Raw genomic sequence first — 18,281 nt, 5'->3', positions numbered from 1 at the left:
AGGTCAGCAAGATGGAAGGAAGCAAGATAGAAAAGCAAACAATAACAGTTCTTCTTGGATTTTTTTTTTTTACCCTTTCTTCCTTTTCTTCTTCTTCTTCTTCTTTTTTTTTTTTTTTTAAAGATCAAACTCCAGGCAAAGAAGAAAAAAAAATCACTTAATTTGAACTTCTAAAGGTAAGTTAGGAAAATAAAAGCATCTCCTAGTCAGGATATTAAAAAGACATGAGGAGTTTGCCCTCTATCTTTCTCAGTCATTCACTTAATGTTCTCAAGCCCACTGTAGAAAAAGTAGGACATTCTGTCTTCAGATATCCCTGTGATACTAGAAGACAGTCCCAGAGGCCTGGGTCATAAAAATGTAGAATGAGATGCACCAGTTTTAGCTTGATCACACATTTTTGAAGGCGTATCGCAAAGTATTTCTTGTTTAGTTTGTATAATTTTATAAAGCTTGAAGCCACAGAGAGGGAAAATGAAATAAAAGCAAGTTTGGAAGATTCACTTCAGCAGAAAGAGAAGATAAAGAATTTTCATAACTGGTTCATTCAGTTTTCCTTTAGGTCTTGTATACTTAGATTTCTTAAATAAAACACATAATTTTAAAAAAATCTATCACACGGCAGATAAACTAAAGGATCCCCAGTAAAATTTAATATTTTTTAGAGTAGTATTTATACTAATACATAGATCTCTGTGAATAACAAGAACAACAAAATAACAACAACAAAACTGAAAGCTTCACTACTGCTGTTAAAAATGGGACCGGGAGACTTAGAGTCAAATGAATAGCAACGCGTCTTGTACAACGGGACAGCCAGATTCTATTCTGTGTTCTTCAACATTGTTATCTTGCCTAAGGCTATCTCCTCGGGATACTTGTATTCCCAGTGTTTCTTTATCTTTAGACCCTCTTACAATCCTTTTTTTCTTTCTGAAAAACAATACTGTTTTTCAAAAGTTCGACCAGGATTAAGCTTCTGGCAATATGGCAAAGTCTAGACAAAAAAATTAAAAGCATCAATCTAGCAGCTACAAATATTTAGTGCCTCATTAGGTGAAAAAAAGCAAATGCTCCACTAAGGTAATCTGTCAAGAAATACAAGCTTTTTTCTCAGGCTAGATTTATAGTCCATCTATCTGGAGATGTTCCTGGCATTTGAATTTTGTGTTAAATGTAGAGAATTGTTAGAAAGTGCTGGTGGAATGAACTTGGCCCATCAGTACAAAGGGAGCAATGTAGTTACTAAAGCAGTGTCTATGCCCACAGAGAAGCAAGCAAATGTCAGTAGGAATCCAACACGTGCCTTTCAGATTTGGCTCTAGGAACGACATTCCTTGGTTTCCACTGAGATCATTTTAAACTGAAACTGCTATTTCTCTCATATATAAGAAATCCTCCTCTGCAATGACACAGAGAGAATGCTACTAAGCCAGGGAAGCTAGTGATCCTTTGTGACCGGAATCAAAGAGTGACATTAAAAAAAAAAAAAAAAAAAAAAAAGCTACAGATTAATCTGACATGCTTCATTTTATCCAAAGAACAAAAAACAATCATTATACTTTCTATTTCCAATTCCACTACTTCGTGCTTCCAAGTGTTTCTTATTTCAGCAGCATCATTTACATCTTGCAAAGCATTTCTCAACCTGCTGGGATTGCTAAGTTGGAGCTCAGACCACTGAAGGAGGGGAGAAAACACTGATTAAAAACAAAAGTGCCAGGGTGCCTGGGTGGCTCAGTGGGTTAAAGCCACTGCCTTCGGCTCAGGTCATGATCTCAGGGTCCTGGGATCTAGCCCGATGGCTCTCTGCTCAGCAGGGAGCCTGCTTTCCTTCCTCTCGCTGGCTCTGCCTGCCTCTCTGCCTACTTGTGATCTCTGTCTGTCAAATAAATTAAAAAAGAAAAACAAAACAAAACAAAAAAAATGTGCCATGCTTCCATGTGGATTGTGTCTTCTGGGAAAGGCTGTCAAAACTATTAATAGTTCAATCACTGTATGGCAGAGAGTTCCAAACTTTTAGAGATAGTTTCCTTTTTCCCTACAAAAACACTGCATTGCAGAATAAAAGCAATAAATAACAAAGATTTTTTTTTCTTAAATGTCAAATAATGGTAAAAAATATACAGTCTTCTTCTTCTTCTTCTTTTTAACTAAGTCTTTCTGATTTACCTGTGGGATCACTCCAAAGGCTTTCCTCCACTCTTGCAAAGTTATCGAATCCCAAGACACACCATCTATTTGGATTTCTCCCTCAGTGTTCAGCAGTCTCAAAAAAGCAGATAACAAAGTACTTTTCCCTGATCCAGTTCTTCCCAAGAGGCCCACCTAGAAAATAAGAGTGACAGAATTACTCCTGTGACATACAGATACCATGCAAGAAATGTAATCTGATATTATAATTCACTAAAAAAACATTGGAACTGTGTTTTTGTTTTTAATGTCACCAGGAGAAGATTTCAACTTATTCATTCAAACCTTTCTGTAACACTCCCAATTCTGTCCAGTAGTGACCTGGGACAAAGCAACCCTGGAGAGGAATACAGAAAGTGGCCATGAGGAACTGGACTCATAACCCTGGAGCCTTCATTTATCACTGACCTTTACTAATGGCATATAGGTTAAAAATACCCATTCTGCATCAAGGAAAACAAAGATACAGTGTCTCAATAGATATCATTTCTAAGGACAGCCTTAAACCAAAAGCAGAAACCTATATAGCTTGATCTTGTTCCTAACATGAATATGAGCTTGAAAATTAATGAATATGAAAGAGTTCTAACATTCAGATACTGTCCATAATAAATTAAGTACCAGTTTAGGCCTGACAATAAACAAGAAAATCTTCAGTAAGCTCTGTGTTCCCATAGAAGGCAGGCCAAGCCTTGCCATTTTGTGGATAAGTACTTGGACAGTTGTCAAATCAAATTCTTACATCTACCCTGCCTGGAAGGAAGAGAACTTGGAGAAACAAAAGAGATATTAAGGAAAAGAAGAAGAAAAAAAATCTGTTCTTGTTTCCAAAAGACTGTTAAGAACACAGAATGGATGGGACATGCCATGTGTTGCAAGGAGAGAGCAGGTGCTACAGGGAGCCCACAGGGGCCCCACCTCTGTATTCCATGTGGGTTCACATCCAGCACTTGGACAAAGATGCTTTGAGTGGGCAGAACATTTTAGCAGTCATTAACTGAACACTGAAATATGGCCCAACATTTAGTAGCACTGCATAAATGTTTACTTCCTTCCCCTTACATGACTTCTGTTTCTCTTTTATCATTTAGATTTTTTTTACAGAACAGCTGAGCCAGTGGTCTTTTAGAGTAATGCTTTTTACACTATCTGTGGCAAAGGACATTTTCATTTTGATTTGGTTATTTTTAGTTTCTGATCCACTGCATATCAGTACTTTAAAATAAAAGATAATAAAAATGAATTTCAACATGCTTACTCTCAGTTCTTATAATTATCAGAGACCACTAACAGGTTATAAACCAGAACAAGTTCACGGACCACAGTGAAAGCTTTAGAGCTTCCAACAACCCATGATAATAATAGCTTATTGAATACTTGTTAGGAATCTGGTAATAAACTAGGCCTTTGGAATAAGTTGGCAAATAATAATGGTACCATGTCTTGTTCATAAGAGCTCTGTAATGAGACTTTTACAAATGCTTATTCTCTGAGACAACTGAGAAAATCAGATAAGCCAAAAGTTATACACAACACCCTTTTGATGTTCCTCACACAACTACTCAGAAGCAGTGATTACTGTATTTACTTTTTCTTGATTATTACTCGTGTTAGCCCTAAGGATTTAAGCTCAATAAGGAGAGGGTAGTCTACATGTTTCCCACTGAATTCTCAGCATCTGCCATTGTGGGTGCACATGAAGTACTCAATAAATGGTTGTTTGGATTGACTGAGGGTCAGGTAGACGGAAGGATGAATGAATGGACAAATAGGATATGGATTAGATGGATGGGTGGGTGGGAGAAGGAATGGGTGGAAAGAAGGAAGAAAGAGAGGAAAAGGGAGAGAGAGAAGGCAGATGAATGAATAAACCTATTTAGTTGATCTAACAAACAAATGAATTTAGTTAATTTTGGTCAAATACCAAATCAAGTTTTATTTAAAAATCTTGTGAAATTTAATATGCATCCCTCCATTTTTGAATCAGTCCATGCTATACAAATATATTCATCATATGCCATGATTTTTCAATCACGACAGTAAAGCTTCTATAAGTAATCTGAATATGCCTTGTGTAGGTGAGGTATGGGAGATGGAAAGTTCAATAAGAGGAAGTGATTTTGCTTTAAAGTCATATCACAAATTTAATCAGACAACAAAAAGAAGTAAAAGGCATCCAGATTAGTAAGGAAGCAGTAAAACTTCCAATATTTGCAGATGACATAATACTCTAAATAGAAAACCTGCAAGACTATTTGCTAAATTTCTAGAACTGAAACACGAATTCAGTTCAGCTACAGGATATAAAACAAATGTACAAAAATCTGCTGCATTTCTATATACCAAAAATGAAACAGCAGGAAGAGAAATTAAAGATTCAATACCATTTACAACTATACCAAAAATAATAAGATACCTGGGAATAAATCTAACCAAAGCAGTGAAAAACCTCTACTCTAAAAACTACATAATACTGAAGAAAGAAAGAGAAGATGACACAAAGAAAGTGAAAGACATCCCATGCTCATGGATTGGAAGAAAAAAATACCATTAAAATGTCTATACTACCTAGAGAATACTACACTTTTAACACAATCCTTATCAAAATACCAATAGCATTTTTTATAGAGTTAGAATAAACAATCCTAAAACTTGTATGGAACCACAAAAACCCTTAATAGCTAAAGCAACCTTGAAAAAGAAAAGCAAAGCTAGAGGCACCACAATTCCAGACTTCAAGCTCTATTACAAAGTTGTAATCATCAAGACAGTACAGTACTGGCACAGAAACGGACACATAGATCAATGGAACAGAATAGAAAACTCAGAAATGGACCCACAACTATGTGGTTAGTTAATCTTCAACAAAGTAGGAAAGAATAGCCAATGGTAAAAACAAAACAAAACAAAACAAAACAAAAACCTAAAAACCAGACTGTTCAACAAATGGTGCTGGGAAAGGTAGAAAGCAACATGCAGAAGAACGAAACAGAATCACTTTCTTACACCATACACAAAAGTAAATTCAAAATGGATTAAAGACCTTAATGTGAGATCTGAAACCATAAAAATCCTAGAAGAGAACATAGGCAGTAAATTCTTTGACATCAGCTGTAGCAACTTATTTCTAGATATGACTCCTGAGACAAGGGAAACAAAAGCAAAAATAAACTATTTGGACTCCATCAAAATAAAAATCAATAAAATTAAAAAGGCAACTGACAGAATGGGAGAAGATATTTGTAAAGGATGTATCTGATAAAGAGTTAGTATCTAAAATCTATAAAGAACTTACAAAACTCAATACCCCCAAATGAATAATCAATTAAAAAATGGGCAGAAAACAAGAATAGACATTTCTCCAAAGAAGACATCCAGATGGCCAACAGACACATGAAAAGATGCTCAATATCATTGATCAGCAGGAAAACACAAATCAAAGCTACAATGTCACCTCACACCTGTCAGAGTGGCTAAAATCAACAACACAAAAAACAAAACGTATTGGCAAGGATGTGGAGAAAAAAGAAACCACCTGCACTGTTGGTGGTTGTGTAAACTGGGTGCTCGCTTTTGCAGCACATATACTAAAACTAGGGATGCAAACTGGTGCACCCTGGAAAACAGTATGGTGGTTTCCCAAAAAGTTAAAAATAGAACTACCCTATAATCTAGCAATTGCACTACTAGGTATTTACCAAGAATACAAAAATACTAATTCAAAGGGATACATGCACCCCAATGTTATAGCAGCATTATCTACAGTAGCCAAATTATGGAAACAGCCTAAGTGTCCATCGACTGATGAATGGATAAAGATGTGGTATGTACATACAGTGGACTACTACACAGCCATAAAAAGAAACCTTGCTGTTTTCATCAACATGAATGGAGCTAGAGAGTATTTAATTTTTTTTCTCTCTCTCTCTCTCTTTTTTTTTTTTTAGAGAGAGAGAAAGAGAGAGCACGAGCAGGGGAGGAGCAGAGGGAAAGGGTAAGAGAGAGAATCTCACTGAGTGTGGAGCCCAATACAGGGCTTGATCTGACAATCCTGAGATCATGACCTGAGCCAAAACCAGTGTCAGAGTCTTAACTGCCTGAGCCATTCAGGTGCCCCTGGAGCTAGACTGTAATATGCTAAGTGAAATAAGTTAGTCGGACAAGCATAAATAGCACATGCTTTCATTCATATGTGGAGTTTAAGAAACAAAACAAATGAGCAAAGGAGGAAAAAAAGAGAGGGGCAAACCAAGAAACAGACTCTTAACTATAAAGAACAAACTGATGGTTACCAGAGAAGAGGTGGATGGGAAATGGGTAAAATTAAGGTGATGGGATTAAGGAGGGCACTTGTGATGAGCACTGGGTATTGTGCGGAAGTACAGAATCACTGTATGTGCACCTGAAACTAATACCACACTGTATGCGAACTAACTGGAATTTAAACAAAAACTTTTAAAAATAGATAAAAAAATAATAAAGTCATGTCACAAATTTTTTACAAAAAGTACCCTGAGGTCCAGACCTCCATATCATTAGCCAGGGTTCTAATAACTAGGATAAATGACCAGGTTCCCTTTCAAGAAGCAAATATAGAATGTTTTAGAGAACTCAGTTTTTATGTTGGTATAAGACTAAATTGAAAAAAAAAAAAAGACTAAATTGAGAGGCAATTTGTAAATCTTTTGTTTAGCTTTAAAGTTTTGTAGCTATTCTCTGGTTCTTCTATATTATTAAACTGCTGATATTGCATTGTGTCTGACAATTTTTAACAGCAAGGAATCTTACTTGTTCATACCTAACAAAGTCTTCTTGTTTATATAATTGGCACATGATTCTCTTCCGGGATTTGTTTTTCCAGGCTTCTCAGTGATCTGTTGAATAAGGCCAGAGTACTTCCCACAAATGAGCTTTTAAGGTATATCCTAATTCCAAGTCAGTGATTTCTAGTAACTTCAGTGAACTTCCTTTCTGAGAATTTTGGATCAAGATAAATCAAAATATTATGTGGACAGCTAAACAGTGTTGAATTTGGTGCTGGCTGTAATTGCATTGTACCATGAATAGAACAGTCTCAGTATAGGGGCGCCTGGGTGGCTCAGTGGGTTAAAGCCTTTGCCTTCAGTTTGAGTCGTGATCCCTGGGTCCTGAGATCAAGCCCTGCATTGGGCTCTCTGCTCAGCGGGAAGCCTGCCTCCCCTCCTCTCTCTCTGCCTGCCTCTCTGCCTGCTTGTGATCTCTGCCTGTCAAATAAGTAAATAAAATCTTTAAAAAAAAAAAAAAAAGAACAGTCTCAGTACATTCTTTTCAGAGCACTTGATTCATGATTTTAGTATTGCAACAGACTAAAACCTACTACATTTTTCATCTTCTATGGTCTCCAGAAATCAAGATACCTAATAAAATGAAATTTAGATCTCCAGTGATAATAGCTTTACCTTTATATATTTATTATTAATGAATCATAATTTTTAAAAGATTTTATTCATTTGATAGAGATCACAAGTAGGCATAGAAGCGGGGAGAGAGAGAGAGAAAGAGAGAGATAAAGGAGGAAACAGGCTCCCTGCAGAGCAGAGATCCCAATGTGGGGCTCGATCCCAGAACCCAGGGATCACAACCTGAGCCAAAGGCAGAGGCTTTAACCCACTGAGCCACCCAGGTGCCCCAATGAATCATAATTCTAACAAGTTCTTGAGAATATGCTCCTCATAACTCCAAGATAAATTACTGAATAAGATCTAGCTACTAAATAATGATTTTTATCAAGATAGGATGCTATGTGTATTTAACAAATCAAACAGACATGTAAGTGTATATGCTGCTATGATCTGAACCCTTGATTTTGAAGAGACTACAAATAAAGAAGGCAGGTAAACTCACCCAAAAAAATAAACCTTGAAGTACTATTAAATATCTATTTAATCAGAGGACTGTCCAGGACTGTGACAGACACAACTTATCACCTAAGGCATTTTGATAAGTTCACATTTATCATGAAAGACATGGCTCCAAATTAGAATTCCAGTCTGCGCTTTGAGAGGAAAAAAAAATGAAGAGATATTCTGTTGGGGAAAGGTAATGTGGATATTAAACTTCAGACAAAAAAAATCAAAAAGCTTTTGATCAAATCAAAGCTTTTAAGAAAACAGCTATTTGAAGTTACAAAGAAAAAAAACAGGTTTTTTAAAAAGTAAAAGTTGTGAAAATCTTGCTCTATTTCTCATGCACTGAAAATAAAATTTAAAATACAGATTCTAGGAAGTAAAGGCCTAAATTAAGAGCAAAGAAGATAATGAGACACCACTTCCCTAAAATAATTGTTATGGACAAACTGTTTTCATATAAAGACTGAATAACCATTCTGCATAAAATATAGATTTTTAAAATCTTTCACTATGTTATGAGTTGAATATTTGTGTCTCCCCCAAATTCATATGTTGGCCTTTGGGAGGTGAAGAGGTCATAAGGATGGAACCCTCATGAATGACATTAAGGCCCTTATAAAGAAACTCCAGAAAGCTCCCTCACCTCTTTCACTATGTGAAGATACAATGACAAGACAAACATCTATGAGGAAGTGGGTTCTTACCAGACAATGAATCTGCTGGCACCATGATCTCAGACTTAGACTCCAGAATTGTGAGAAATAAATTTCTGTTGTTTATAAGCCTACCCCTGGTCTATGATATCTTATTACAGCAGCCCAGATGGACTCAGGCATACCATCTAGCCTAGAATGCTGAAATCCATTAAAAAATCAAACAAGAAATATCCCCTTGCATCCTTTTTAATTTTTTTTTTTCAAATGAATTAGACCACAGCTGATCTTGCAGGATTTTGGATAATCAAAATAATGAAATTATTAAAAAAAATAAAAACACCGAAATTGAGTCTTCTTCTTAATTTAGCATACAAGAAGTATGTTTGGGGCATTTTGTTATAGATGCTGTTATAGGTTCCAAGGGCGAGGCAGTAGAAATAACAATCTTAAGAAAGCTGCTCAGAATAATATTTTGACAATCAATTCCTACACTAAACAACCCTATGACCTAGAAGTAGGTCTAAGTTATTCACTCATTCTTATTTAACATATAGTAAGCTAGGCAATGTGCTATGAAAAGAGATGAAAAGATGAAAAACAGGATTTCTGGTTTCTAGTCCAAAATATGAGGAACTTGAATATTATTACTCTGTCCTAACAAGTAAAAAGTTGAGCAAACTGAAAATCAAAAGTCTTCTAACATTGTTAGAAAGTGAAGATCCAGAACCACAACCACTATAAATGAAGAGACAGATAGACAGATATAGAGAATCACAAATTACTAGAGAAGAAACCATGACCAGAAACCCCTGCAGAAAACAGAATCAGGGTAAAAAAAATCCTAAACTGTAACTGACAAATTTTGGAGGCTCAGTGTGGACAAGTCTGAGAGGAAAACAGTCCGGGGGAGGCCATTTGCAGAGGGATCCCCAGACTTTTGTAAGTATTACCTCCAGTAGCCCCAAAGTGAAAAACAGAAAAATCCCTTGGTGCATCCAGCAGGAGGAGGGAGAAGGCAACAATTTTGCAATACTCCAGAGCATTAAAGAATTCTGCTCTTCACAAGGCTTCCCTCAAGAAAAATTATTTTATAAGACCATAACCTACTGGGGTTTTTATTAGAACCCCAACTGATATAGGGAATGAAAATACCCAACTCCTGCTCACTCTAACCATCCTGTGGTATGCAGAGAAAGTGGTACAGGGGGAAATTTATAGTATTAAATGCATGTATTAGAAAAGAAAACATATCTAAAATTAATAGTCTAAGTTTCTACCATAGGAAACTAGAAAAAGAGTAAACTAAATTGAAAGGACGCAGAAGAGAAATAATAAAAATTAGAGCATAATTGAAAACAGGAACTCAGTGGAGAAAATCATTGAAGGCTGATTCTTAGAAAAGATCCATAAAATAAAAAGCTTCTAGCCAGGCTAAGAAAATAAGAGGTGACACAAATAACTAATATTAGAATTGCAAGAAGGGACATCACTACATATCTCATTGTAAGAGAATAATAAAGGAAGACCATAAATAACTATATGCCCACCAATTTGATAATCTAGATGAAATGAACCAATTCCTCAAAAGATACAATCTTTCAAAGATCATCCAAGAAGAAATGAATGATCTAAAGCAGACATATATCCTTTAAAGAAACTGTGTCAATAATTAACAACCTTCCAATTCAGAATTTTCCTGGTCCAGACAGATTTGCTGGTGAATTCTACCAAATATTTAAAGTAGAAATTCTACCAATCCTCTACTTCTTCCAGGAGATAGAAGCAGAGGGAATACTTCCTAACTATTCTTTGAGGACAACATTAATAGAGTACCAAAACCAGGCAAAGTCATTAGAGACCAAGTTTCTCATGAACATAGAATCAAAAATCTTCAACAAAATATTGGCAAATCAAGTCCAACAATGTATAAAGAGATTATATATACCATAACCAAGTCGGATTATTTCCAGATACACAAAGTTCGTTCAAAATTTATAAGTGAGCTGGGACGCCTGGGTGGCTCAGTTGGTTAAGCAGCGGCCTTCGGCTCAGGTCATGATCCCAGCGTCCTGGGATCGAGTCCCACATCGGGCTCCTTGCTCAGCAGGGAGCCTGCTTCTCCCTCTGCCTCTGCCTGCCATTCTGTCTGCCTGTGCTCGCTCTCTCCCCCTCTCTCTCTCTGATAAATAAATAAAAATCTTTAAAAAAAAATTTATAAGAGATTTAATATAATCCATTCTATCAGTGGGCTAAACTAAGAAAAAAGCACATGATTGTAACAACAGATACAGAATTCATTTGACAAGATCCAGTGCAGATTCCTGAAAAAAACTCTCGGCAAACTAGGAACAGAGGGAAATTTCCTTACCTTGTTAAAGACATCTATAATAACCCTATAGTAAACGTTGTTTGTTGAGAAACTCAAAGACTTCCTGCTAAGGTCAGGAACAAGACAAGTATGTCCTTTCCCATAATTCATTTTCCATATTATATTGGAAATTTGTTAATGCATTAAAACCAGAAAAGGAATAAAAAGCCTCCAGATTGGGAAGAAAGAACTAAAACTGTCTTTGTTCACAGATGATATTATTAGATATGTAGAAAATCTAGAAGAATCCAGAACAAAACTCCTGTAACTAATAAGTGATTATTTATAGCAAGGTTATAGGATACACAGTTAATATAGAAAAGCCAATTGCTTTCCTAAATATCAGTAATGAACAAGTGGATTTTGAAATTAAAAACACATTATCAGGCACCTGGTGGCTCAGTGGGTTAAAGCCTCTGCCTTCGGCTCAGGTCATGATCCCAGGATCCTGGGATGAATGGAGCCCCACATCAGGCTCTCTGCTCAGCAGGGAGCCTGCTTCCTCATCTCTCTCTGCCTGCCTTTCTGCCTACCTGTGCTCTCTGTCTGTCAAATAAATAAATAAAATCTTTTAAAAAAATAATAAAATAAAAAAATAAAGATACATTATCATTTACATTAGCATTCCCAAAACAAAATACTTGGATATAAATATAAAAAAATATATACAAGGTCTAGATGAGGAAAACCACAAAACTCTGATGAATGAAATCAGAGAAAAATTAAGTAAATGGAGAGATGGTCCATGTGCATGAAAAGGAAGATTCAATATTATCAAGATATAAGTTCCTCCCTCCTTGATCAATAGATTCAATGCAATCCCAGTCAAAATCTCAGCAAGTTATTTTGTGGGTGTGACAAACTGATTCCAAAGTTTATATGGGATGCAAAAGACCCTGAATACAACCAACACATTACAACACATTACTGAAGGAGAACAAAGTTACAGGACTGACACTATTCGATGCCCATGACTTTAACTTATAATTGACTTAAAAAATCAAGGCTGTATAATATGAACTCCTTCAGCTTCCCAACTCTTTACTCATCCTTATCTTTAACTCCAGTTATCTGCTTTCCTTCTGTCTCAAAAAAATAAATAAAATAAAAATAAAAAATAAAAAAATAAAACAACAACAACAAAGTACAAAGGCAAAATCCCTCCATGTAGCCATCCTCTTAGGCAGGAGTTCTTGCTATTTCTTTCCCACCACCAACGTTGGTGTTCTATATAACTCCTCATTTCTTACCTAACCCTTTGCAGTTGGACTTGTACTCTCATTTCTCTACACCTAATGATGATCTCATTCTTGGAAGAGCATGTATCAGTGATACAGATCACTGGCCTTACACCTAGAGTTTTTGTGCAATAGGGTTGAGTGGGACTCAAGAATTTACATTTCTCACACGTTCTCCAGTGATGTAGATGATCCTGTCCAGAGAACAACATTCTGAGAACCACTGCTCTCTTGAAAATGACCAAAAACCACTTAGTAGCTAAACTGGGTAGAATTTTTAGAGTCTTCAACTTCCTTTATTACTTCAACTCTCAAGACTCATAATTTCCATCGTCTTGCTTCAATCTTGTCTTCTATTTTATCCTTTATGAATCTCCCAATGTGCTCAAACCAGTCACTGTTTTCTGCATGTGCCCCATGGCCTGTATTATTCCTTCTGCCTATAGCACCCTTTTCCACTCACCTTTGCCTGTTCAAATACACAGTTCAAGTCTCAAAGTCTCCCTCTAAATGCCACTTCCTATAGAAAACTTTCCATGAATAGTCCAACTCCATGAATATTCAACTCCATGAATAGCCAACTGATACTAATTACTTCCTCCTTACCTTAGAATTTTACCTATATATTTTTATTCAAGGAGATATCAAAGCTTTTGGAATCTGAAGCTTATACAATATGGAAGAGGAATTCTTTCCAAGAATAAAGATTTTCAAAATTATAAATAAAAAATTAAGTACAGGGCCTTGAAGGGGCTCAGGCAAATAAACTTCTCTGAAATTTAAGCTTTGCTAAATTGCTAACTTCACAGTGGCCTGCCTCAGTTCTTACTGGATCTTGCATTTCCCCTCTTAGATGGCCATCCTCTGGGACAGATACTTCTTTTCTCTCTCTTTCTCCCTCTCTCCTTTGGCTCCTTCTTTTTCTACTTTTAAGGGAAGCGGTGAAAAAGAACTTTAAAGTCAGACAGATTGGGTTTAAGATCCCTGCTAACTCACTCACTCAAGTGAAATTCAGTTTCTTACACTGTACAAAAGGGGTAATAATGCCTACCTTTGGAATTAAAGTAAGATCAAATTTGATAGCAAATGAATGTCTTTAAACAGTGCCTAGGACATGATAAGCACTTGATAAACTTTAGTTTCCCTCTTTGGATGGCAAGATCTGTAGCCTTATGTAAGTAATCTTCAATTCCTCCAAAAGAACCTACCATTCCTTGCAAAGAATAGTTACTGAACACACATGGCCTATTTTCTATATAAAGGTTCAGAGAACGTGAAGTGCCTAAGCATACTGCTTCTTCCTCATTTTACAGTAGCTCTCATTATTACTTTTACATCAAGAAAACTACCTATAGAAATGAGGACTCTGCAAATTCTGTCACTCCATTAGGACCTGGTTGAATTTAATTTAGTGGGCAACTAAGCATCACCAGCACAAAGGGTTGGGAGGGTGTCAGGAGGAGGGAAAGGAAATAATTTACCAGGGCTTTTCACTCTGGTTTATATCAACCTATTTGCTGCTATTGTTTGTAACTTGACATCACTTTTGGAATCTATCATGGTGGTCTCAAGGACATTCTCAGCTTCCTGTGGCATTCACTTATGTGCAAAGCAAAAGAGAATACTTAATTCATTGTTTTCTCAATGCAAGGGAGGAACAAAGGCAAATAATTAATTTTACATAGTTCTAAAGCATGATTTGAACAATGCAAACAACCTCATTCTAGTATAAGGGATAAATTTAATCTAAATCCAATCTTGCCATTTATCCTGATTTAAAACTGTTTTCTCTCTAAAATCACAAATGAGAGAAGAGAAAAAACAACCAACACCACAGAAATACAGATAATGCACTGTTTCTCACTGTTGGTGGGAATGTCAACTGATAGAGCCGCTGTGGAAAACAGTACGGAGATTCCTCAAAAAGTTAAAAAATAGAACTACTCTACAACCTGGCAATCACATTACCAGGTATTTACCCAAAGAACACAAAAGCACTAATTCAAAGGGATACATGTATGCTTATATTTATGGCAGCAGTATCTATAATAGCCAAGATATGGAAGCAGACCAAGTGTCCACTGATTGACGAATGGGTAAAGAAGATGTAATCTATCTATCCATGTAATGGAATATTTTTTATTTTTTATTAACATAGAATGTATTATTTGTTTCAGGGGTACAGGTTTGTGACTAATCAAGTCTTACACAATTAAAAGCACTCACCATAGCACATACCCTCCCCAATATCCATCACCCAGCCACCTCATCCCTCCCACCCTCTCCCCTCCAACAACCCTCAGTTTGTTTCCTGAGATTAAGAGTCTCTTACGGTTTGTCTCCCTCTCTGGTTTCATCTTCTTTCATTTTTCCCTCCCTTTCCATATGATCCTCTGTCTTATTTCTCCAGTTCCTCATATCATTGAGATCATATAATTGTTTTTCCCTGATTGACTTATTTCGCTTAGCATAATACCCTCTAGTTCCATCCACATCATTACAAACGGCAAGATTTCAGGTTTTTTGATGGCTGCATAATATTCCATTGTGTGTGTGTGTGTGTGTGTGTGTGTGTGTGTGTGTGTGTATACATACCACATCTTCTTTATCCACTCATCTGTTGATAGACACCTAGTCTCTTTCCATAGTTTGGCTGCTGTGGACATTGGTTCTATAACCATTGGGGTGCGCCCCTTTGGAACACTACATTTGTATCTTTAGGGTAAATACCCAGTAGCACAATGGAATGGAATATTTTTTTAACCATGAAAAAGAATGAAATCTTATTATTTTCAATGACATAGATGGAGCTAGAGAGTATTACACTAAACAAAGTAAGTCATAGAAAGACAAATACCATATTATTTCACGCATACATGGAATTTAAGAAACAAAAGACATGAGCAAAGAGTAAAAAAGAGAGAGAGAGAGAGAGAAATTAAGAAACATTTCTTAATTATAGAGAACAAAGTGATGGTTACCAAAGAGGTGGGCTGGGGGATGGGTTAAACAGGTGATGGAGATTAAGGAGGGCACTTGTGATGAACACCAGGTGTTGTGTGGAACTCTTGCATCACTATATTACACATCTGAAACTAATATAACACTGTATGTTAAACAACTGGCATAAAAATAAAACCTTAAAAAAACCCTATTTTCTCTCAAAAAAAGGAAAAAAAATCCCATTCTTGATGAGCAAAAATATAATAAAGAGGTAATTTTAGTAGTATGTGAATTTATTTACCCTAACAATATTAAAAAGAAGAGCCAGAATTTCTGCTGTACCATTTCAAGCCATTTAGCATGGTATACAGAAACATTCTTCCTCACCCTGTATTTTCTTTAATAGAATTTTTTCCAGTGCATCAAATTATGAAATATCCCTAAACCAATGGATCAAAGTAAGTGATAATAATCTGTGTTGGTGACAGTGATGGTGGCCTAATGAAGCTTACTGACCATTATTTCAATGGTAAAAAAATCTCTATTTGAAATTAAACCACCAAGAGAGAAAGTTTTAAAATTCAGTTTTCATAAAAAGTGGCTCTATTGTATTCTATCTCAATTTTTAAAAATAATCAAATTAGATTTATGGAGCAGCCCAAAATAAGAGATTTGAAATATAAACTATAATTTGAAATAATTTAAAATATAAAATACAACACCACATTTCTAGAACATGAAATATGAGAATAACTGCCCCTTTCTCCAAGAATCAGTTCCAGAATTGGTATATCTGAATACCATCCATGTACTCAGACCAGGGCTGAGATCTATGAGGACTTCTTCAAAATAATACATGGTTATTTTTGCTTATTAAACAATAAAATTGTTGCTTTGTAAATAGCTCTTGCTTGGTAAATTACTGGGAAAAAAAATCTAAATAATCCCTACCTTGATTAGAATTCCAAATAAACAAACTGAACAAAACTAAGAAGAAAAGTACCACTTTTTTGAGAGTGTCAATTAGGTAAAATTCATGAAGAAATTAGATAGCATCAACAACAAAATATTTCTCTTACCTGAAATGGAAAACAGTTTCAAGATGCAAAATTTAGAACATGTGATAATTTTGACTTCTTCAACAGCTTCTTTTAGTTAATAAGCTAGCAATCGATTAGATATTCTACAAGTAGAACCACATTTAAAATGAACCAACTATATCATTTCTGGCCTTGGCAAACTAAATAGCATATGAAAAAATAATGGCTTCATAATTAATAACCTGAAATATGTATATTCAGTATTGGCCTTAGTCTACAATAATAAGGTTACCCATGGATTTTAGCAACACATAGCTTGAGGCTCCTGACATTTACTTACTAAGCACAGGTCAAACAAAGCAAGGAATATTTAAATCTCACCCTCTGGCCAGGACTTATTGAGAAGGAAATGTTCTCTAATATGGCATTCCCACCATCTATATACTTTGCTGTGAGGTCTTTGACAGTCATTTGGCCCCCTGAGGGCCAGATGTCATCTTCTCTCACATGATGATTCTCAGTAATCAAAACTTTTGAGAGCTGGACATCCTTGGATGGTTTGAATGACTTGGTGGGTGGTTTACTTTCTTCTGCTGGCATGTCAATAAACTTGAAGACTCTGCTTACAGATCGCATCTGAAATGAAATAACAGCATTTTATGTTTGTCTGTTTAATAACTGTAGGCAATGTCATAATTACTGTGATGATTCCTTAAAAAATAACATGTAAGACGTGACGCTGCTCATCGTCACCTGGTTATTTATCAGGAGGTTTTTCAATGAACTAACAGGAAATAGTTGGATATAATTAAAAGCTTAACCAAAGAGAATTAACAAAGATTTATATAAATGGGCTCTGTATAGACCTGTTTATTTTTGTGATCATTTAATTCAGTTATGCAAGCCACACATAAATGGCCAAATTATACTCAAAGGGATAGATGATGTCAGGGGGAAATTTTTTCTTCAACTATGAGCAACACTGCACACTGTTGTACAAGTGGTATATTATAATAAAATGTCCCATGCCTCAAAACCACTACTGAAGATTCTCACCTTTCTCTCAAACTGCCTGAGAAACGGTCTATAATTCTGTATGTCAGCTGGGTGGCAAGTGATGCTTAGTAAATTTTGAATGACTTCACGATAATCATTAAACAAATTTAAGTCATTGTCCTATATCTGTGGTTAAATAATTACATTTTTTATATAAACTACTTACAGATCAATTTCCATTGCTGACACTGTAAAATGTCACTGCATATAAAAGTCGTATTTGAAATTAAATACATGGTTGCTCTATAAATCTATTCATGTAACATTAACAAAGTATATCTTGAATGTCTACAGAAATAAAAGAGCTCAACTATTTCTCAAAGGTGCTTAAATTCTTTAACAAGAACATGTTCCTTTGGCTAGTTATAATTTATTGGAATTTTGAATATAATTTTTAAAATAGACTTACAAATAATAGGTACCTTAATAAATATTTGAAAAATCCATAAAAGAATAAACAAATGAATATGTAAATGATTACATATATATGAATCAGTAAATGAACAATAAGAAAGAGTTGAAGACTTTGAATTCACTCAATTCCTATTTTTAATAGCTATAATCCTTGATGGCTCAGCCCTGCCCAGGAATTACTAACTTACTGGAAGGAAATTCACTGCTTTTTTTTTTTTTTTTTTTTTTTTTGGTCTTTAAAGTAATTACTGATTCTGGCTTTCCTTGGTCAAGAATTCAACCCTCTTGGGTTGAACCCTGGGTGGCTCAGTCAATTAAAGCGTCTGCCTTCAGCTCTGGTCATGACCCCAGGGATTAAGCCCATTAAGCCCTCATTGGGCTCCTTGCCCAGTGGGGAGCCTGTTTCTCCCTGTCCCTCTGCCTGCCACTCCTCCCTGCCAGTGCTCTCTCTCCTTCTCTCTGTCAAATAAATAAATATAATCTAA

General features: G+C 35.7%; 1 protein-coding gene across 2 annotated transcripts in view; it reads right to left on the bottom strand.

Annotated features, from left to right (window-relative positions):
- The window catches only part of CFTR (CF transmembrane conductance regulator), a 170,629-nt gene that overhangs the window by 18,319 nt on the left and 134,029 nt on the right, over positions 1-18,281 (bottom strand). For both annotated transcript variants that reach the window (XM_044246438.1, XM_044246439.1), the window contains exons 22-23: positions 16,708-16,962; positions 2,173-2,328 (exon numbers count right to left, since the gene is read on the bottom strand). In XM_044246438.1, the coding sequence (XP_044102373.1) occupies positions 2,173-2,328; positions 16,708-16,962 (411 nt within the window). The remainder of the gene's footprint in view (positions 1-2,172; positions 2,329-16,707; positions 16,963-18,281) is intronic.

Source organism: Neovison vison, chromosome 4, assembly GCF_020171115.1.
Source record: "Neovison vison isolate M4711 chromosome 4, ASM_NN_V1, whole genome shotgun sequence".
NCBI lineage: Eukaryota > Metazoa > Chordata > Mammalia > Carnivora > Mustelidae > Neogale > Neogale vison.
The sequence above is the reverse complement of the archived record's forward strand: the minus strand, read 5'-3'. Positions and strand labels throughout refer to the sequence as shown.